Source organism: Haliotis asinina, chromosome 16 (genome assembly GCF_037392515.1).
Source record: "Haliotis asinina isolate JCU_RB_2024 chromosome 16, JCU_Hal_asi_v2, whole genome shotgun sequence".
Lineage (NCBI taxonomy): Eukaryota > Metazoa > Mollusca > Gastropoda > Lepetellida > Haliotidae > Haliotis > Haliotis asinina.
Window position 1 is genome coordinate 17,810,812 of NC_090295.1, and position 22,479 is coordinate 17,833,290.

The 22,479-nt window shown below is 39.5% G+C and overlaps 2 protein-coding genes across 3 annotated transcripts in view; one reads left to right on the top strand and one right to left on the bottom strand.

Moving 5' to 3' along the window:
* Positions 1–14,150: 14,150 nt before the first annotated feature.
* Positions 14,151–16,661, bottom strand: LOC137268523 (uncharacterized). Its single transcript, XM_067803093.1, has 2 exons — positions 16,522–16,661; positions 14,151–15,281 (listed from the first exon to the last, which is right to left on the bottom strand). The coding sequence occupies exons 1-2, from the start codon at positions 16,546–16,548 to the stop codon at positions 14,214–14,216; spliced, it is 1,095 nt and encodes a 364-aa protein (XP_067659194.1). The 5' UTR covers positions 16,549–16,661; the 3' UTR covers positions 14,151–14,213.
* A 1,315-nt stretch (positions 16,662–17,976) lies between these two features.
* Positions 17,977–22,479, top strand: part of LOC137268477 (cilia- and flagella-associated protein 74-like) — a 43,437-nt gene continuing 38,934 nt past the window's right edge. For both annotated transcript variants that reach the window (XR_010955035.1, XM_067803043.1), the window contains exons 1-4: positions 17,977–18,076; positions 20,433–20,569; positions 21,243–21,377; positions 21,656–21,754. Coding sequence is in view for 1 of the 2 variants with exons in the window: in XM_067803043.1 (XP_067659144.1) it covers positions 20,433–20,569; positions 21,243–21,377; positions 21,656–21,754 (371 nt within the window). In the remaining variant the exon portion in view is untranslated. The remainder of the gene's footprint in view (positions 18,077–20,432; positions 20,570–21,242; positions 21,378–21,655; positions 21,755–22,479) is intronic.

Sequence of the window (22,479 nt, forward strand, 5' to 3'; positions counted from 1 at the left end):
AGTTTTACGTCGCTTGTAGCAATATTCCAGCAACATCACGGCGCACTACTCACACACACACACACACACCATGAATGGGCTTCTCACATCGTGCCCATGTGGGAAATCGAACCAGTGTCGTTTATGACATTGTCATTGTTTAAATGATGAAAATATATAATTATCCTTTTATTGAAAATACAAAGTAGTTGCATTAGAAAGTTTTCATTTTTTCATAAAATAAATAAATTAAAAACAAAAACAGCAATACAATATACGACTGATTCGATGATATAAATAAAACCAGAATCAAACAGGAGCAGAGTTATCGTTCTTGTTTAAAATAGTTCTGATGTTCATGAACATGAAATTCTCCCAGGGGGTCTCGAGTTGCTATTCGGCTTGTCCCGGAATAACATGAGTGGGTCACGAACGCACCCTATCATTTAGGGAGTCCCTCTTGTCGTGCATAGCAGGGAATCTACCTCAAACAGTGCAACGAGGTGGCGATGACATCGGGTTTAACATAAGACACAGAAACACATGGAAGTCCGATTTGAACTATTATTTATTTCTGTAAAGCATTTGATTCTGTGCACAGGTGTACAATGTGGAGATTATTAAATGTACATGGGTTAAGTTCCAAAACAGTGACAGTTTACGTAGTCTGATATGTTGAAACGGGTGTTCGAGACAAGTGATGTCTGATAATTTAAATACAAATTTGGCGTGCGAAAACGAAGTTCTTAGTCCATTTTTGTTTTCTGTTTCAAATGAATTAGCATCAGAAGTCCACAACAGTTGTGCATATTCACCTAACGCTTAGTCCCTGAAAATATTTAATTTTTATCGCCATGAAGAAACCCATTTAAATTGAAAAGGTGCCCCAGTCAGTTGGAAGATGCAGCCCTGAACCTGGGGTTATCTGGACTCAGTGGAGCAGGGACTGAGAGACAGACAACTACTTCCTGATGCCCCTCTCCTTCTATCATTACTTGCAGGTGATATTATCACAGACTCAAGCACAGCTAGTGACTTGCAGGAGCAAACTGCAGTTAGAAAATTGTTGTGATAATGGATAGTAGTCTTTGTAAATAGAGTCTATCTCAAGTATTCGTTTCCTACATGCAAGTCTTGAACTTTCCAAACATTAAAAATGGTCCTTTAAAGGTGAAAACTTTGGATATGGCTAAATATTATATATGTTTGGGTATTTGGTCCTGGTCTGGATACCCGTGAAGGTCACGGGGTAGAATAGGCCTTCAGCAACCCATGCTTGCCATAAAAGGCGACTGTGCTTGTCGTAAGAGGCGACTAACGGGATCGGGTGGCCAGGCTCGCTGACTTGGTTGACACATGTCATCGGTTCCCAATTGCGCAGATCGATGCTCATGTTGTTGATCACTGGTTTGTCTGGTCCAGACTCGATTATTTACAGACCGCCGCCATATAGCTGTGGCGTAAAACTAAACTCACTCACTCACTCACTCTGGTCTGGATCTTGACAAAGGAATCCTTGAGACGTCAGCCCAGATCAGTAAGAATGTATTTGGAATAATGCATTCGTATTCTTGTTCATGAAAGTTGCAAGTGATTCGTGCTGATTTCTGGAGTCAAAAAGCCCAGTTTTACTTTACGATCGTGCAATATGAGGATTATGTCACAGAATTATCATAGAGGTTCAGTCGTACACGTGCATGTATGTGAACGACTTTGGTGTCAAATTCAACACTGGCTACAATGAGCACACTTCTTTAAGTGGCATTTTAGAAGTTTGTATGGTGAGGATGAAGACTTTAAATATTTACAGACAGACAACTTCTTTCTTGCAGTGGATGTGACGTTTGGGCGTAGATTAGAATTCTAACACAGGTATCAAGCACAAGATAACGGTGTTAGAATGTACACCGAAACGTCGCAAGAAAGAAGACGTTTATCTAAAATAGTCTACATCCTTACAAGCTGCACATTCGGAAAGGGTATTTATCAGTTCTTCTCTATGAAGGCTGAAATTGATGTTTTCATTTTCATTGCCATAATCCTATCAAAACGCTGACTCCTTTTCTGGAAGTAGATGTTCTTGAAGATTCCAGATTACCCCCCGGCCCCTCAAAAACAAACAAACAAACAAACAAAACAACAACAAACAAAAACAAAGAAAATAAAAAAGATAAACAACAAAAAAACCCACACAAACCCAAACAAGTAGTTGTACTTTCCTGGCAAGGAGTTATTGAACAAACAACAACAGAATACACTTTAAAAACAATAAAGGACACTGTTGAGCAGATATTCTCATGATTCAAATTTCCTGATTTTGAACGGTGAAGATATATTAACACTTACTGCTAGACACATATTAGATGATCCTGCGCACTAAACGCATTTGTGACAAGAGAGGCGGTACAACGAATTGGGCAAATACACTTGGCTGCTACAGGTAGCTTGGCAATTATGCACGTGCAATACATGCTAACCGTGACATGAAATCAACACCGCTACTGATAAACACCTGTCTCGCTCCTGTGTAACACCAGTCTCGCTACTGTTTTACACCTGTCTCAATACTGTTAAACAGATTTCATTTGTGGTAAAAAATGTCCAAGATAGGAATACATGGGCAAATAGTTCATTCTCAGGCAAGGGAGACAGCATACAGTGTTATCATGTATATGGACAAAAATTGTGCAACCAAAGCAGATACTGTTTTACAAAGTAGCCTTGCTACTGGACTCTCAACGGCAACTTTAAAGCGCATTAAGGCAGAAGGTGGTAGAAGTGCGAGTGAACCTACATTTATCAGTCCCACCAAGTTGCGCAAACCCAAAACTTTCGGTTACAAACTTGATGATTTCGACCGGTGTGCAGTCCTTCAATTTGTGCAAAGTTTATATGGCGTGAAAAAACAACTACCCACTCTGGATACGATGTATGATATGGTAAAGTGCCAGTTGAACTATAAGGGTTCTAAGGAAAGTTTTCGAAAAAATCTCAAAGACATGGGGTTTAGGTAGAGAAAAACGCAGTCAAACCGGAAACTTTTTATGGAACGTAAAGACATTGTTTCCAAGCGTTTGCAATACTTGCGTGCAATAAAGAATTACAGAGAAGAAAATCGAACACTCATCTTTATCGATGAAACATGGTTGCATGTACACCACATTGTCCCAAAGTGTTGGGGTCCAACCTCCATCTGGCACCGGACCTCGGCTTATTGTGGTTCATGCAGGGGGTGAGAACGGTTTTGTTCCAAATGCTTTGCTTGTTTTTGATTCCAAACTCAAATCAGCAGACTATCATGACGAGATGAACTTTGATACTTTTTCCAAATGGCTCCAGGAAAAGTTGATCCCAAACCTTCCACTGCACTCTGTCATCGTTATGGATAATGCACCATATCATAGCAAGCAAGTGGACAAATTTCCGACAACCGCCAACAGAAAAGATGACATAAAAGCGTGGCTACAAAGGCACGATATCTCATTTGATGAGAAAATGCTTAAAGCCGAACTATTGTTTCTTGCAAAATCCAACAAATCGGGCCCTGTCTACAGAGTAGACACGATGTTGAAGCAACATGGTCATGATGTACCACGTCTCCCTCCATACCACGCAGAACTAAACCCGATTGAGTTAATTCGGGCAAATGTGAAAAATTATGTCGCTTCACAAAACTTGCAGTTCACAAAAAGTTCCTTAAGAGTTACCATAATTGAAAGGACGTCTACAATCGCTGCAAAAGAATGGTCGGAATGTTGTAAACATGTTAAAACAATTGAAGATGGTTACTGGCAACGCGAAACCGCAGTAGAAAGGGAAATTGACAGACTAGTGATTGACTTAGGACTTGCAAGTGATTCAGACACCGAGACTGATTCAGAGAGTGATAATTAAAGCATAAATCAGTAAGTCCGCCTAATTTTCTAGCATTGTTGTGTCTTGTATAATAATTGACACATATTATATCAGGTTTTTACTGTTCCCATACTTTGTCATAAAAAAAGAGTATTAATCTTTGGTGAGTTGTCTGTATTTTATATTTTCCTAGTCACTGATAAATCTACTGAGTCTGGTGCTGAGTAATCCCCAAACCGACAAATTTGTGTACAAAGATATTTCTCACTGACTTATCAATGTCAAAAGGTATTTTTAGTTTTCTGTACAGAATTTTGGTGACCATAATAAAAGTATGACAGAAATTTGGAAATACTAACCATTTCTCTGGAACCGGTTATATAAATTTCCAAGACATGTATTCCCGGTCGATCACCAGCGGAATTATGGACGAAAATCAGCCCGTACAGAGAAATAGGAACAAAATTATGGGATAAAAATATTTCCCCCTTGCTACACTGATTTAGCCACCACCATTCAGTAACAGATAACTTTTAACATATTAAAAAGTTAAATGAAACACATTTAACTATATGTAGTTATTATCTATTTAATATTTAGCAGACGAAAAGTCAACTTTACTCATTAAAACAACACCGCATATTCCTTCGAAGGATAAAACTGCCATTTCAGGCATAAGATTCAGATATTCCACTCTAACCTTTTGTTAAGACGAAGACAAATAGATGATTAGGGCATTGACAAGCATTTTAGATATTCAACAATTTTGTTAAAAAAAACCCCAGGAAAGTGTCATTTGCTTCGTGAAATGGATCGGTGGTCCTAAACATATTTGCTCAGTATATTGTGTTGATTCAATTAGTTGGGATTGTACCTGTTCCCAAATCGAGTGTGCTATAATAATTCATGCGTGAAACGCACGGGGAAAATGAACTTCTCGATATTCATCAGACAACCTGTCTCTCTCTTGTTTCAAGTGGATCGTTCTGTGGGGCGTTCCCCAGTATGCAAATTGGGGTCATTTGTCAGGTCGTGGATCATCTTATATGTGTTTACCAGTAACAAACCATGATTCTGCATATTGACATGTTTGTTTGACAGTGAAAGCGATGGTGCACAACGTGACATTTTACGAAACTTCAAATAATTGCACGCTCACTGAAAGCGGCAAATCGGTTCAACATGACACCAATTTCGACCAATCAAACTGATATAATTGACAAAACCGTTTTATGTCACCCGGTTTCTTTGTAGGGTGGGTTTAAATTCACCTCACATACGATAACAGGATACCAAGTTTTCTCCCAGGAAAACATATTTCCTTGCTGAGGGTATAACAACCAACAGATGTTAGGATGCCTGAATGTCTTTGGAGCTGTTCAATTTTTGTACCGGGAAAACATTTTTAAAATTATTTTTGCATTGCATATTCTGTTACGCTCGGAAATATTCCAGCTATATGGCGGCGGTCTAAATAATCATGTCAGAACCAGACAATCCAGTGATCAACAGGATGAGCATTGGTCTACGTAACTGGGATACGATGACACGTGTTAAACAAGACAGTGAGCCTGACCACCCTATCCTGTTATTCACCCCTTTCGAGAAGTTTATATTACTGATTATAAATTTGAATCCTGGACTTCACGGATGACGTCTTCTACACGTGCATTCCAGTATAAGGCGGGGTATGGTCGCCAGTTTGGAATAAAACGTTTACAAATGGCTTTGGATGCCGGGAAAGATCCATCAATGGTCAATTATATATACTGGACAAAAATAATTAGGGATATATGTAAATTTTGAAATCATTAATAGTGATATATTTATTTACTGGCACTCTGATAAGATATCAATAACAAACATACCAATATCCTTAACTTATGTGGTCCAGTATATGTTAATGTCCATAGTAATATTACGTCTGTGATATATCCGGCCATTTAAAACAAACATTTTGACACATCTGGCGCTAAATGATTAAAAAATATCACGAGGATAAAGCTTATTTCGAAAGAAATACCGCTGACAATTGTAGTCTTTCCGTATTTGGCATGCATGTCACAACGAATCATTTGAGTACGTGGGTACACACATTCTGCATCGCAACGCTACATTCGTAACTACTCGTGTCATTCCGCCAAGCCGGATGGCGTCTCGTACCCCTATCGTGGCCATGCTTACGACTGGGTCCTGTCTAAGCGCAAACGGGCGTGAAGATGAAAATAGTCTAGGACTATTATCCACGAAAGCTAGCTTTGAATTTCAAAACATGGTTCATGGAATATCTACATCCCGTGGGCAAAACAGCAATACAGCCATTTAAAACAAACATTTTGACACATCTGGCGCTAAATAATTAAAAAATATCACGAGGATAAAGCTTATTTCGAAAGAAATACCGCTGACAATTGTAGTCTTTCCGTATTTGGCATGCATGTCATAACGAATCATTTGAGTACGTGGGTACACACATTCTGCATAGCAACGCAATATTGTGTATTCATAATGTTGTTCTCAATTGAAGCGTAGAAAGTATTCATTTGGGAACTTTAACGATCATATTTCAGACTCTCTTGTGCTTGATCTATTGTAATTTGCCTTTATTCATCGGGAGGATGAAGGGACACCTCCCACGCACTGTAACAAAATCCGTTTGTGGTCATGGACAAAAACATTGATTACAATGCAGTGTCGTTTCCCGAAGGACTAGACCCGATATTTAAGACCAATTCATCGAACTGGATATTCAAATATAACTCAGTATTATATGATACATCTAATCACTTGTATATTGCAACACTACACTCCTTCTAATCCTTGCAAACAGACCCGTGGAGGTCCCTGGGTAGAATAGGCCTTCAGCAGCCCATGCTTGCCATAAAAGGCTTCTGTGCTTGTCATAAGAGGCGACTAACGGGATCGGGTGGTCAGCGTCGCTGACATGTCATCGGTTCCCAAAGGTGCAGATCGATGTTCATGTTGTTGATCACTGGACTGTCTGATCCAGACTCGATTATTTACAGAGCGCCACTATATAGCTGGAATATTGCTGAGTGCGGAGTAAAACTATACTCGACCGCTAGGAATGTTTGGTGGTCCTGTACGGCCTTGATATTTTATCAGTCACATTGTTTGCTACACAAATACATTTAATAATACAGGAAACACAATAACAAGTGTAACCAGTGAGCCATATGAATTGTTAATCATTAAACGATCTCATCAAACAGGGGCATTACCACTAGAAGATCTTGCAGCCATGATTTATTAATGCGTCTCTCTTTCTCTTTCACACGAGAAAATTCGGATCGGCTGAAACGTAGGTCATTGTCTCGGCTGACTCATGACTCATGTTTTGGTTTGGGTGACAGATTAATACGCCTTGAAAAGTTAAGGCACGACCGTTTAAAACAAACTGGTTGGTAAAAATAAACTGGTTGGTAAAACAACAAACACTATAATTGATGGTGGTTAAAGAAGAAACCAGAAAGGGTTCGATGGAGATGTACTTGATACCGGAATGATAATAAGGGTACGATGTAGGAAATACGCACTTGCACTGTTGTGAAAGTACGTGAACGTTTAAGATTTGGGGTAGTCTGTAGCTAAGATACATAGAGTTCATTAGCACGAACGCTTTGCTGCACCTCAATATGCCTAGTTAAAATACACTGATTTTTACTAACATGAACAGTGTTAGCAGGGTACTCTTTCACACAGACCCTGAAACAAATACATTTTAAACTTGACGTATCTCAGGATTTGCACTTTTCTCTCTTGCTTCGACGCTGAGTGGAGAACTTTCCCTGTCTGCCTCTTGTCTCGTCTTGTCTGCCTCGTGTTTCACGGGCTCTCCTTATTTAGTCCCACGCTGAGCATGCAGCACGCCCCCTTATCTGCCCACGTGACTACCTCAGTGATCATTCTTCTTCTTGTCGCACCACTGTGTGGACGTGATGTGAGAATTCTCAAATGCAACCATTCTCTTCCCACAGAGGTTACTTGTCATATCTTCCTACGAACCTCTGTTCTAATACGGCCATAATTCGCGGTTCTCATAAAATCCCCTAGCGGCAGAAAATGGCAGCAGATATATTTCCATTTTTTTTTCTGTCCAGTTAGAACACTTGTTATATCGACTTAGATTCAACTTGACAAATGCAAGCAATGTGGAGAAACATGACTGAGTTATGTCTAGAAGAAACATTTGAGTATCGCGAGCGGGAAGAGGTTCTAGTTTTCACGATGCATCCGGAAATTACCGAGATCTTGCGATGACTTTTGAAACAAGGTCGCTGATTGCACTACTAAATCTGATTGCCTCCAATCACGAATCTTGAACACTCGCACCATGAAAGGGTCGTATTAGAACAGAGGTTACGTAGGAAGATATGACAAGTAACCTCCGTGAGATGCAATGGACTACTCCTGTTTTGTAGTCAGTCACTAGAACATGCGGCAAGTCTAGATTACCACAGGAATGAAAATAATGAGAGCCTCTGGATACTTTTCATTATACTTTATGCTGATCATTTATGAACCCGTTGTTCTGTGAAATATGTTCATTTAAGAGAATAGATGCCAGACTAGATTTCGAGGTCAGGTCCGGTTTCCAAGTTTGAGCTCTCTTTCGCCCGGCATTTACAAAGCATATAAACATAATCTAGCCTTGGAAACAATGGACGAAGAGATCACTCTGACCTGGGAACATATAATCCGTTTGCATGCACAGGTGTGCAGACTTTACCTGACGGATCTTGCTATTTCTTAGCTCGAATGTGCATAGTCAGAATGTCATCTTAACGTAATTCCCCATTCGGTATACAATTGTTGCTTTTTTCGTCTGTTTTCCACCTGAACGCATATCCACATGCTCGGGTAATCTGACAATGGCAATTCGATTAACGGTTTATGAAACGCCTGACTGGGCACGTTCTCACAGGAGTACATTTCAGACTGTACCGGTGGAAGACCGTCTTTAACGATTCTTTGTTTAACGCATGATAGAACATATACTCAAATGTCAGAGAACACGTATTTCACTGGTTTCAGTATACATTTTTCAGATTAAAACAGTTTGTTTTGTTTTTTATTAAAAAGGGCGTGAAAGTCTGTATTGTGCTGTTTTATTTTAGTTTCCTTATATTTATCTCGCATTACACACACTACATAAAGTACAGACCCGTGAAGGTCCCTGTGTAGTATAGGCCTTCAGCAACCCATGATTGCCATAAAAGGCGACTATGCTTGTCGTAAGAGGCGACTAACGGGATCAGGTGGTCAGGCTCGCTGAGTTGGTTGACACATGTCATCGGTTCCCAAATGCGCAGACCGATGCTCATGTTGTTGATGACTGGATTGTCTGGTCCAGACTCGATCATTTACAGACCGCCGTCACATAGCTGGTATATTGCTGAGTGCGGCGTAAAACTAAACTCACTCACTCACATAAAGTACAAAGGTCACCCTGATTAACACCTATTTTACAAAGAAATCACGTCCTTGAGACCATCCTGTACTTCATTTTAAATCTAAAATTCCTAGCTTTATTCTGTCAACGCGTTCATAAGTGGTCGACGTGATTGACCGGAGAATTATACATGCGATATTTTGACGAAATGATGAATGCATAGTTGAGTTTGAACTTACACAAAACATGACAAATAAGTATACTTGAATGAGGTGAGTAGACTTCCAGCTAAACCCTAGATTTTCGAAGCTCTCTTAGCTCTAAGATAGTCGTAAGTTCATGTTAATGTATGGCACTTACGACTATCTTAGAGCTAAGAGAGCTTCGAAAATCTAGGCCCTGGGCCTTTCCTACGAGCGGCACAATCCTGCTCGCGGTCGTCCCTACACAGACAGTCGGAATACCGGGCTTCCTCACTCTCCAACTAGAGGTGAGCGTGCGCACACACATGTATATTATAGTTTTTTAACAACAATGGACAGGCAAAGATTCAACAATGGACAGATAGAGACAATAGCACTTCCTTTTATAGTTGATGTGATGACAGACACAGCCAAGGGAGATGATCAATAAAAGCCAGAAATGTCATATACAGTAATTAATGGAGGTGACAAAGAGAAACAAGGTAGCCGACAAGACAATGCACGCTGTGGTAGTGATAAAAATTAAGAATGAAGATTAAATAATAACAAATAAGTCTCAAATGGCTTAGTTACTTAGTTTGGGAATTTTAGAAATATCTGGACGATGGCTGTCCTGAATTAGACACTATAACAACTTCCCTCCGTTCCGTAAAGCTTGGACAATCCAGTGACCAACAGCATGAGCACTAATCTGCGCAACTGGGAACCAATGACATGTGCCAACCAAGGCAGCGAGTCTGACCATCCGATCCCGTTAGTCGCCCCTCACGACAAACAGAGTCACTTTTCATGGCAAGCATGGGCTACTGAAGGCCTATTCTACCCCGGGTAGACCTTCACGGCTATCTTCCAGCCAACGAAGAGGTACATGCGGGCAGAGTTGCTCATTAGAATTTCGCTTGGAACATAATCATATAGCTATGGTTTTATCACAGTTGAGATTTAAACCAGACACGTTAGCGATTGTATAATAACATAGATAAGTTCAGATAATCCCTTTTCAGATCCTTCAAGTGAGTGTACAGTTAGTATCATCTGCGTACTGAAAAATGAGGCCTTCCACACCCTTTATCTGAACTCCTTTCACAATCTTATTTGTTCAAACTGAGATAGTTAGTCATTCGACACAAGCAACAAAGATCTACGGGGCGACCGGGTCACATTGATGACAAACACACCCTAAGAAGAAAAAGTCTGATATATACCAAAACTGATAATAAAGCAACAGCTATTCCCTTGAAAATGTCTAACCCAAATCCTAAGTACAGGGCCAAAGATGAAGGCGTCCAAAGTTTTGTCAAGGAAGTAGCACTCAACCGCATCGAATGTTTTTTCAATTAATTGCGACCAAAAGACCAGGTACTTCACTATAGTGCATTAGATCATACAATGTTCTAGTATTTTCCCCAATAACTTTATTTTTTTTAAATAACTGGAGGAATAAAACCCGGGTCATCGATGCGACGAGTGAAGCTTTAACCACAAGGCTACCCTCGACCCCCAAACATTTAGAACTGGGTAATCACATTTTCTAGACGCCCCTCAATAACTTTCTGACACGTGATGGTCCCTGGGTAGAATAGGCCTTTAGCAACCCATGCTTACCATGAAAGGCGACTATGCTTGTCGTATGAGGCCACTAACGGGATCGGGTGGTCAGGCTCTTTGACTTGGTTGACACATGTCATCGATTCCCAATTGCGCAGATCGATGCTCATGTTGTTGATGACTGGATTGTCTGGCCCAAACTCGATTATTTACAGACCACCGCCATAGGGCTGGAATATTGCTGAGTTCGGCATAAAACTAAACTCACTCACTCAGTGACTAACTTTTGAGCAAAAATATGGCAAATATGCAAATATTCCCAAACAGCTTGGAGCCATTTTACATATTTTCTGCATATAAACATACATCACTTTCATACAGTATCATCAGCAGTTACTTGGCATGTGTATACATGCACCTGATCATTCAAACGACTCCATGTTCCCTTTCAAGACAAGCTTTTCTCACATAAGTATTGCACATCAACAGAGAAAGGTATTGTTACAACCCGAGTGTACACTAAAACTCCATTAGTGCAAGTGCGCAGAGCGTTACGACAACAATACCATGCGTTGTAACATTATGTAATCAATAGATACATACTCGATGGATACGCCTGGTCTCGAACGGACGGCAGTCTTTCACAGGAACCTGTTTGAAGTTTACTTGAGTACCTCGTTGGGCTTCAAGCTACGAGATTGATGTTTTCTTGAGAGGGTATTTGGCGTCCAAGGATGTGAAGAACAAAAGTGTAGAGATGGTGATAAAAGAAACTGTTAGAGCTAAGCACGCTTTGTGAAACGGGCCCCAGAAGGTGTTCACTGACAGGCATGGTTGCAGAATCGGCTTTAATTAGATTTTAACAACTGCGTACTAACTTGACGCCATACGGACTATGTATTATGTGCACAATCTATGACGATCGAAGCTACTGGGCTTGGGTTTTCAATCGTGGATATAGGGACATTTCCATGATAAAAAATAGCTTAGAACATCTTTAACTGATGCGATGAAAGCCCTTTCATTGCGCGTGAAGGATGTGTGCATATTGCTCAAAGAGGCTGTGGGATAGCCCAGTGGTTAAAGCGATCGCGCGTCAGGCTGAAGACCTAGGTTCCATTCCCCACATGAGTACATTGTGCGAAGTCCTTTTCCTGTGTCCCCCGCCATTACATTGCTGGAAACTCTCGTAAAACTATACTCACTCACCAAAAAAAAAAAAAAAAAAAAAAAGAAAAAGAAAAATTAAAGAGAAAATAAACCGTAGCAGTTGGGCTGAGTTCATTTAATCTTCGTCAAATTTAAAAGGCATAAGCTCCTGGGTCCTGTTACATAAAGCGATCGAAGCGTTACTGGCATCGTATCTCCCGTAGACTTACGACAGTCGTAGCGTTTTGTAGAACGAGACTCTAAAACGTTTAATCAATAGTCTCTCTATTGACAGTAACAAACATGTCTTACCAGACACATTCCATGTAAATAAGTGGCATTGAGAAACTTTCAGTTTATCTCCATAGTCTAAAGCTGAAGTGATAATAAATGTATGTCCATGAACAGTCTCTATTTATGTCTTGGTTGTAGGTTTCAACGAGATGGTAAACAGACACCAAATACATCAATTGATCGAGCGATTCTTGGATTCAGGCTTCAACAAAAATATTACATATCAAAACATTGAAGGAACACTAGGATACTATAAAACATGAACATGTTCGGGAAATATTTACGTTGTTGTTAAAAGCTTTTTAGGGGTGGGGGGTGGGGGGTGGGGTGATGGTGGTGGTGGTGGTGGTGGTGGTGGTGGGGTCAGCCGCATACAGAAGTTAATGCTGTCAAGTGAGGTTTACATTGATGGTGAAGTGATAGTGAACAAAGAAATCCTTAAAAAGTGATGGTGGAATGAGGTGAAATTGGGTTTAGGATCACGCTCAAGGTTAAAGTATTTCAATGCATGCGTGCATCTGCGCGCAAAGTGCCTTATTACGACAGGACTAGTTTTATAATGATAGCCCATCGGGATAGTGAGTCAGTGAGTGAGTTTAGTTTTACGTCGCACTCAGCAATATTCCAGCTATATGGCGGATGTCTGTAAATAATCGACTCTGGACCAGACAATCCAGTGATCAACAACATGAGCAACGATCTCCGTAGTTGGGAATCGATGACATGTGTTACCCAAATCAGCGAGCCTGACCACCCGATCCCTTTAGTCGCCTCTTACGATCGGGATAGTATACACATATATACACATGTATACTGACTCCGTGTTACAGAACGGCACACTTTAGACAGGGTGACCAAAAGTACCCTTCTTTTACTAGACGGACCGCCGACACAGGCGCACTACCAACAAGACCACCGGTGTCGGTGTGTGCGTGTGTGTACATGCGTGCGTGTGTGTGTGTGTATGTGTAGTGGGGTGTAGGGGATAGGGTGTATAGGGTTGGGGAGCGGGGGTTGCCTAGTGGTTAATATGTTCACTTGTCACACCTAAGGCCTGGATTCGATTTCCACAAAGGCACAAAGTGGGAAGTCAGTTTCTGCCGTTGCCCGTGGTGATATTGCTAAAAGCTGCGTAAAACAACTCCAAGTTATCCAATACGTTGCTACCTTACGCGAACAAGGTTATCATGCATGACTGACTGGATCGATCCCAAGAATAGGGATGAATGATGTGTACCACTGGATCAAGTGCATGTGTGAGGCGCAATAACGGAAGTTGACGCAGATGCTCAATTCCCAAGACAATTGACTCGCTCGACTGGCATGGTAAGTGGGGGATAGTTTCAGCACTTCTCGCCTTGTTCCTCGTCAGGCCGATTTAAGTTGATCAAGCAGTCATAACAATAACCAGGCAAGCGAGGCACTGGCTTTGTTCTTGGTAACCTTATCAAACGGTTTTCAACAATCATTTCAGCCGTTATGTTCATGAGAACCACCCATGGTGTTTCGGGAGCATATATGTCATAGCATTTGATATCATATCAAACAAGAGTGGGCGTGAGTGAGTTTAGTTTTACGTCGCATTGAGCAATATTTCAGTTGTATTGAAGCGGTCTGTAAATAATCTAGTCTGGGGAAGGCAATCAAGTGATCAACAGCCCCCTCCCACTCCTGAATTGACATAATACGTTAGGATATGACATAACACTGAAGGCTTTGAGAATTTAATTTTACAAAAATAATTTGTTTTAAATTTACAAAATGAGAAGATGTCACCCATGCCCTCTATACAATGTTTTCAGCTCGCTGGGAGAACATTCTGTCAGTCGGTGCCCCACAACACAGAAGAGTCCCTCGGACGTACCTCGGACGTAGGCAGCAAGGCGTCCATCGCCACTGAACGTCAACACCAGTACGTCGCAGGTCATCAGGACGTGGTGGTCGTATACCGCGTTCTCAAGACCTTGACAGCCAAGCACAGTATCATCCATGTCGTATACAGACATTCCTGTGTCTATAATTTGACCAGGGAATAATATTTTCGCGTTATTTCGAATATCTTCCGAATCGGATGTGACGAATACTTTGTATCTCATGACGTCACTATATTGTCCGAGGAAGTTCCATATTAACTCGACGTCATCTAATGTGGTTGCTCGGTGTCCGAATTCCGATACCCTTATATGGGCACATATCAGCTGATAATCCGAATTTGGCCTCGCCTTGGAAATGAAACCTGTTAATGATCTATTGAGACTGGGAGAGAGTTGAAATATATCTTTATAAGCTTTTGCAAACACTTGATCTGTCGTCATGTCCCTCATCCATGACAGAGGACCGTCGATATAACGTGAGTTCGTTTTAAGCGAATCGACATAGTCGAGGTTGGATGTGATATAAGTGACATCATGTCTTAACCATTTGTCGAAGTCAACTGTTTTCGCACGAAGCACAAGATTTGCGTTTTTGTACAAATTATGGAAACCTTTGGACGCCGTATGCCCAAGATGTGCAACCTCGTCTACAACCGAATACCAATCTACTAGGTTAGGTGTTACGTATGACGTAAGATTGCATGGTGGTGACGTCATTTCGATTCCAAATTTCCGATTGGTTGCGAGCGATATTAGATACGTCATCAATATTCCCATAACACGGTCAGACCAGCCACCACACAGTCCAAATCTGCCGCCACAGTGGTAGATAATGTAACGACTGCGTGTTTGTTTTGCCGCCAACGGCGTCATCTCGACATCCGTGACGTCGACGTCGGTAACCTTGATCTGTTGGTACAGGAAGAACATTACGGGCAAGACGATCAACAACTTGACAACTTTTATCTGCAACAGAAAGATAAGATAAGATAGTAGATATCGCATGCATGTTGACTATTTCAAAACATCTGTTGCATTTATAACACCTAGAGGTAAGGACTGTCCAGATCTGTTTGTTGTAAGGGGAGGTAATCCAAAGCGGAGATAAAATATGGGAACTATCATTTCTAATTTAGTTAACTTTTCGATAATCTGGCGCTCATGGATAAAGGGAATATATTCGAAACAGAACTTTTGTCAGCAGTATTAACAATTTTGAAACGTTTGTTGTTTTTTTTTTTGGGAGCAGACAGAAACCCCCTACCAACATAAAAACTGTAGGTGACCAAACTTTTAAAAAATACTTGATAGAAACACGGTAATTATAGTTCTGTCAAAGGAAAGGTTTCTCAAGCGGCGAAGAAAATGAAGTCGCTGTTGGTCTCTGTGTAAACGTGATCGCTGTGTTTCGAAAACGAGAGTTTTGAATCTATAATAACACCGAGATATTCCGCGACTAACGGAATCAGGTAGTCCAGCTCTCTGACTTGGTTGACACATGTAATCGGTTCCCAACTGATGATCACTGGATTGTCTGGTCCAGACTCGATTATCTACAGACCACCGCCATTTAGCTGCAATTTTGCTGAGGGCATAAAACTAAACTCACTCACTCACTCACTCACTCATTCACGCCACAAACAATGAAAGGATGGGTATCTCACACAGGTGAGTCACCTGGGTATAAACACCTGAAGTTAAAGTTGTAAAATGTTGTATCGGATGGGGCTACTCATTATTGTTATTACAGTTATTGTACTCGTAGGCGCAGCAGTTACATAACATGTATGATAAATACACTTTCAAACAGCAAGCACTTTCAAATGGAACAGCAAGCAGGCACTGATTAATCCATATACCTAATCCACCGTACTTTGAGTGCTAGAAAAATCGTTAACTGCTTGAAGACCACAAGAACCTACACGCCTTGAAGACCTAAAGAAGATACACGTCCAGGTGCGTATCTCCAGAACAAATTCAGAGGCGCAATGCAGTGTCCATGGCCAGTGACAACATGTCCATTTATGTTCAGTTAGTGTTGACTTAAAACGTCTTGGATAAAACCCCCACGACCAGCAAAGTGGTTCCAAATGTCTTATAGATAAAACACGCTTGGTTTGCTACTTACACTGAGTCACATTACGATACATGCCATTCGAAACAAAATCAAATAAAAACATGAAATATTAATATCAACCAACGGTACCTTGTATCTGCCGGAGTGTACCACCATCGCCGAACAGCAGTGTATTTCATCCACCGTGCCGAAATATTCACCGTGTTACTGGCAAATGTTAAATGGATCGTTCGGCATCAAAGCCAAAAGCTACATGTGCAATATCGACGTGAGCACGTTTGAAGCCCACATTGATCACATGATACTCTGTGAACACTTCAGTGACTACAGCGAACTTCAGTAGTTAAGTTCTCTTCATGATATAATGCTCGACTAGGGCAAAGCACCAGTCAAGCGTTCCCTTGGGTGGTTATTGTTGTACTGTCAAATGAATTATCGGATTACAGTTTCTTAAGGTTTCTTTCTGATGTCATAGTAACGTAACGGAACTCAACAAAATGTTTTAATTCTAGTGAAATTACATTTTCAAATAGTTTTTACTTGTTTGAAAAAAATAGCTTTTAATGTAAACTAATTATATTTTGGATGAGACTATATTTTTGCAGAACTAAGGGATGCGCACGTCTGTGTTCATGTGAAAATGGGAATGAGGTGTCACGTGGCCACAATCATTTTGTACACACGTTTAGGCAAGTCTCTCTTGCAGTGTCACATGCGTTATCACCATTTTGTCAAATATTTCAAAATTGGAACATTAAGACATACAGTCTGAACACAAAACATAAATATCATTCACTAACACCAGGTGCAGTGGGGTAGCCTTATGGTTAAAGCGTTCGCTCGTCACGCCGAGGACCTGTTTCGATTCCTCACATGGGTACAGTGTGTGAAGCCCATTTCAAGTGTGATATTGCTGGAATACTGCTTAATGCTACGAAGAACCATACACACGCACCTTCATACTGATAAGTCACACTGTAACTAGTGATCGTTTCCTTCTGTTAAATAAAGGTGTTCAAGCAAAGATGCATGGCAACAAGGTCACACATCTTACTGCTTGACATCAATTCATTTGATCTACCTAATCTTAATAAAAAGAAATACAACGTGCATAAAATATTTCAATCTGTGACTGTTCTAATAAAAAAAACCAGGTCAGATATAAAAATATGTAAGTTTACTAGGTAGAGAGGCAGCCAGACAGGCAGGTAGGTAGGTACATAAATAAGACATATATCTAGTCTGATTTTTGCGATCAGCCAATCACTATCTTAGAACTGTTGACAAAAATTATACCACATACAATTATATTTAGAATTGCTGAGTGCGGCGCTGAACAAGCTTAGGAGTAAAAATACTGGAAGCCGTTTCCGGAAGATGTCTGTTGTCGTTTTCGATTCAACCGTTTGACAGGTGCTTGTCTCTTTCGTGGGCAAAATACACTGTGTTGTGTCTCTGATATTACATATATAAAACATTTTGAATACATCGATTAAATGTTTACGTTAGACTGTTGAAATTACACCGCGAAATAGCATTATTTGACGGATCCGTAATCCGCTCAGTAGAGTCAATATCGCGAGAAACTCCGAGACTTCGTTGCTACAACATCAATGGCCGACGAAACTTGTGTTTTGAGTTGAAGGAATTGTTACATTGTGATTTTGCATCCATAATTTTCAAAGTAAGATCTCAGTACTTTTCTTATTGCCAGTGGTCGTTTAAGCATGTGCATATTTGACAAAATTGATAAACCAGAGTCGTTGTCACTTATTCGTCTGCTGCAACCGTTCTTTTTTATTCTCGTGGGTTGCCCTTGTCCTGCGAATCCGATATTTTACTATTATCATTCTTGAAATATGACAGCCGAACATGTTTACCAAATTTTGTACAATTCGTAGTTCTTCCGTGAATAGTAATTATGATTGATTTTATACCAATAAATAGTAAAAAAATATATGTAATGCTCAGAAATTTCATTTGGAACCAAAACATGATTTAATGTTAAATAACGTGAGATGATCATGATACAACTTCAGTCACAAATTGTTCCAAGTGATGTTTATCAATGGACTTACTTCTTCAATTGTAATTCAATATGTAAAAAGGAACAGATAAAAACATCAGCAAAACAACAAATACCACATCAGCTGTTTAGATATTATTGTGTTTAAAAAAATCATCGTTCTTGAAATAGTTATTTATTTCATTGTCTAGTCATAGAAACATTAAAGTACTCATCTTCGCAATAACTTGTAGAACATTTTGAAACTAATATGATGCCTAGCTCTTTAGCATCTTACTTTGAAAATTTATGTCACCAAGAATAATCCTGTAACAATGTAAAGGTCATTTGCATATTTTCCATCCTAAAATTTAACAGGAAGTGATGTACAGTGCACTCTGTCGAATTCAGACTGGCTGGGGACTGACTAAAATGTCTGAATTAGACATCAGTCTGAGTTACACAGAAAGTTTACCAACACTTCGGTCCAAAATCCAAAATAATGAGAGTCTGAGATACAGAGCTTTATCATTATCAAAACAAAGAAGGATTACATTGGGACTGTAAGTTCAGTCTGGTATATACAGCAATCTGAGCAAGACAGAGTTCGAGTTGGACAAAGTGCACTGTATTGTGCAACATCAACCTGCACATAGCAAAATGTTGGTGAAATTCCAAAATAATTTTTAATCTAAAAGCTATTTTGATTTGATACTTACCTTAAGTAATCACTTGACAGTGTCATTTGCTTGTACCATGTAACATAATAAGAAAATAGCTATACAGCGATAACACTATTAACAGAGAGTTGCTTCAGTTGCTGGGTCAAACAAGGCAATCAGGATAGCCATGATGATATTGAATGAGTTATTTGAGTCAAAAATGAAGATTAAACGTTAGTCAACTGAATATATATACCATGCCAAATGTAAATAGGAGTTCATAATCTCAATGGCAAAAATATCAACCACCACAGTAATAGAGGGTCCCCTGATAATATGACATGTCAAACAAAATTTAATCTAATATGAAAGCTATTTTCATCCCAGTATTTAACTAATTACTTAATCATTTTCTTTTAAGGTAATAACATTCATGAAGTCACTATTTAAAATGATGTCTCGAAAGTCACTGTAGCTTTAAAGTGTCATAATTTTCCCTCACTTTTTTTCATTTTTATTTTCATAGTATGTGGAAAAATGATGATGAAAAGAATCTAAAGTACTATCTGTTATCAGATATTTCTAAATAATTGAAGCCACCTGCTCAGTGATATAAGTGTAGTGAATCTTCGTAAACATGTCAAATGCGACTGATATGTTCCAGATTTTGTATCATGTAAAATACCTGAAAGTTGATAATATTAGACAATAACATCACCTGGAGTGTTTTCATAGTTCATGCAGTTTTGTTTGATAAAACTTGGTTTCTTATGACTCACTTACTGTTGTAAGCTGACAATAAGATTGTGATTGGTGATCCAATTCAAGTAAATTTAATGCTTTCGACAAAGACTACATGTTAAATCATGTGTCCAAGATTTAATTTTGCAATGCATGAAAAAGTTTAAAATTGTCAAACTGATGTAAGAATATTTTCAACTTAGCTGAAATACAGATTTTCCAACATTGTGCGAATGATGGGATGTGAAATCAATGGCACAATATGCTTATTGTCCTCCCCTCCAGTAATCAGTTGGTTAGAATTCTAGCAAGATGTGAAAACAATATATGAATTTATATAAGTGTTCATGCATAATAGTTGGTTGACGGTCATTATTCACAGTTGTGCAGATCAATGCTCATGCTGTTAATCACTGGATTGTGTAGTTCAGACTTGATTATTTACAGATTGCTTCCAAATAGCTGGTATTTTGCTGAGTGCAACGTAGCACTAAACTCGCTCACTCACTCATACATAATACATTTTCTGTAATGTAATTTTGTGCCAAAGTTTCAAACTAATGTATTGAGAAAATGGATGCTGATTAAGAATATATTCATCACTGACATGAAGTTTATTTTTACTTATGCAGATGGACCTGTCAGCGTCAGCAACGATAGAAGGCCCTGATGTGACGGGCATCCCCGAGGATGAGGATGGAATTTTGGATTATGATGGAGACCTTGACCTTGATGATGCAGATGACTTGGATGTTGACACTGTCATCGAGTAAGTTCAACTGTTAAACTAAAATGTCCATGACAATTGGTTGTGTGTTGGTGCCATCATGATGTGAGAATGGATGATAAGAGCAGCAAGTATTCACTTCACAGAACCGGTTAGTCTTGGTGGCAGATATTTCCAGGATAGAAGTAACACATGTTATATTTTGGATTACACTTTCTCAGTAAAGTACATATTCTAGTACTTTGTGAGGTTGCGTCCCGGGATTGGAACCCACACCCACATGGGACTCATCCCATCAAAAGTACTTGAATCTGAACTTTACCTTATAACCCCATATATTAAACATGTGTTGCATATAGTCACTTTCCAAATGGCATTGTGTATTCAGGAATACGAGCCACTATACAGTCCATGCTGTTAATAAAACTCTTACTGCCTATTTGACCATTTTGTTATGTTATGTTGGTTTTAAAATGCATACAGATGACAGGCAAGGAGCTGAATTATTTTCCTCAATTTCTGTGTAATATGCTGAGGCTGATTGAACTTCCCGTTGAAATTTGCTAAATGCAACAAATTTATTATTTGATAGCCCAAAATGAAAATTCAACTCCTTTGACAATATGCAAATGAATTTTTCCATGTGATAATTTTAAGGTTTCAGTTTGTTGTTCTGAAACAAAGAATTACATATTGTCTCTCGACTATGTTTTAGTGAGCAACAGCACCCGGAGTCTGGCAGGGACAAGGTGACATACCAGGAACAGATTCGGATCATCCATCTGAGGAGTCACATCAACCAGCTGGTGGAGAAAGTGGAGGCCCACCAGTACACAGCTGAGAAAACAAGGTCATTCAGCTCAAACATGAATTACTGACATTGATTGGATGGTTTTATAGTTCTAGGGTGACATGGGCCAATAACCGTAGGCCTATTTGCATCCACTGACATTGATTGTCTGTGTGTAGGGTTTTGTCCTTGGAGAGGATGTGCAGATTTTGCAATTTTATGTGCTATTCTACATTTAACAGCATGGTTTGGAACAAACATTTGTTATTTGTTTATTCATTCACTGTTTTTTTCCTCTCATTTATTCACTGATTGCTCTCACTTTCTCTCCTGTCTAGGGAGGAACTGAAGAAGTGCCAGGGTCACATGCAGGAGCTGACTTCAGAGAGAGACAGGCTGTTCAAGGAGATAGAGCAAAATGAAACAGATAACAATACGTAAGTAACAGACATTTTGATGGACTTCAGTCGGATATGCTTAAACATCTCATTTGTGAATGTAAGTTTTAAATACAATATTTTGTATTGTGCATTATTGGTTATACCTTTAGTATTATTTTCATTGGATCACATGTTCTTTTGGTCATAGGTGAAAGTAAAAAGATTTTAACTGGTAAGATGATAACTCTTTTTTTCAAACTAGTGCATGAAATGTTTACCTGAAGGAGGAGACAAAAAAACAAAAACATTTTAGTTCACATTCACTTCGACCTGTGAAGATCCTGGTTAGAGTTGGTCGTCATGCTGTAACCCATGCTTGCTGTAGAGACGATTAGCAGGGCTGTGGGGTCAGACTCACTGACTTCGTTGACACATGCTATCGTATCCCAGTTGCATAGATCAATGTTCATGATGTTGATCACTGAATTGTCTGGTCCAGACTTGATTGTTACAGACCGCCACCGTATAGCTGGAATTTTGCTTTGTATAGGTTTACATGACTAACAAACCAAACCAGTAAAAGGCAAATATTATGGATGACAACTTCTTTATTGTATGAAGTAGAAGTTGTCTTCAGTAATATTTTCCTTTTACTTGAATACAAACTTCTAAATACCTCTCAAGAACCTCAAAACAAATTAGTTTCACTACTGTGTTTGCATCTGACAAGGTCTACATTTGAGCTATTATGTACATTTCAAAATGTTCATCTCCAGTTAGAT

Bases quoted from the DNA above. Each gene is read 5' to 3' on its own strand.
- LOC137268523 (XM_067803093.1), bottom strand. From the start codon at position 16,548: ATGGTGGTACACTCCGGCAGATACAAG. The intron at 15,282-16,521 runs GTACCGTTGGTT...TTTCTGTTGCAG, and splicing joins TACACTCCGGCAGATACAAG to ATAAAAGTTGTCAAGTTGTT.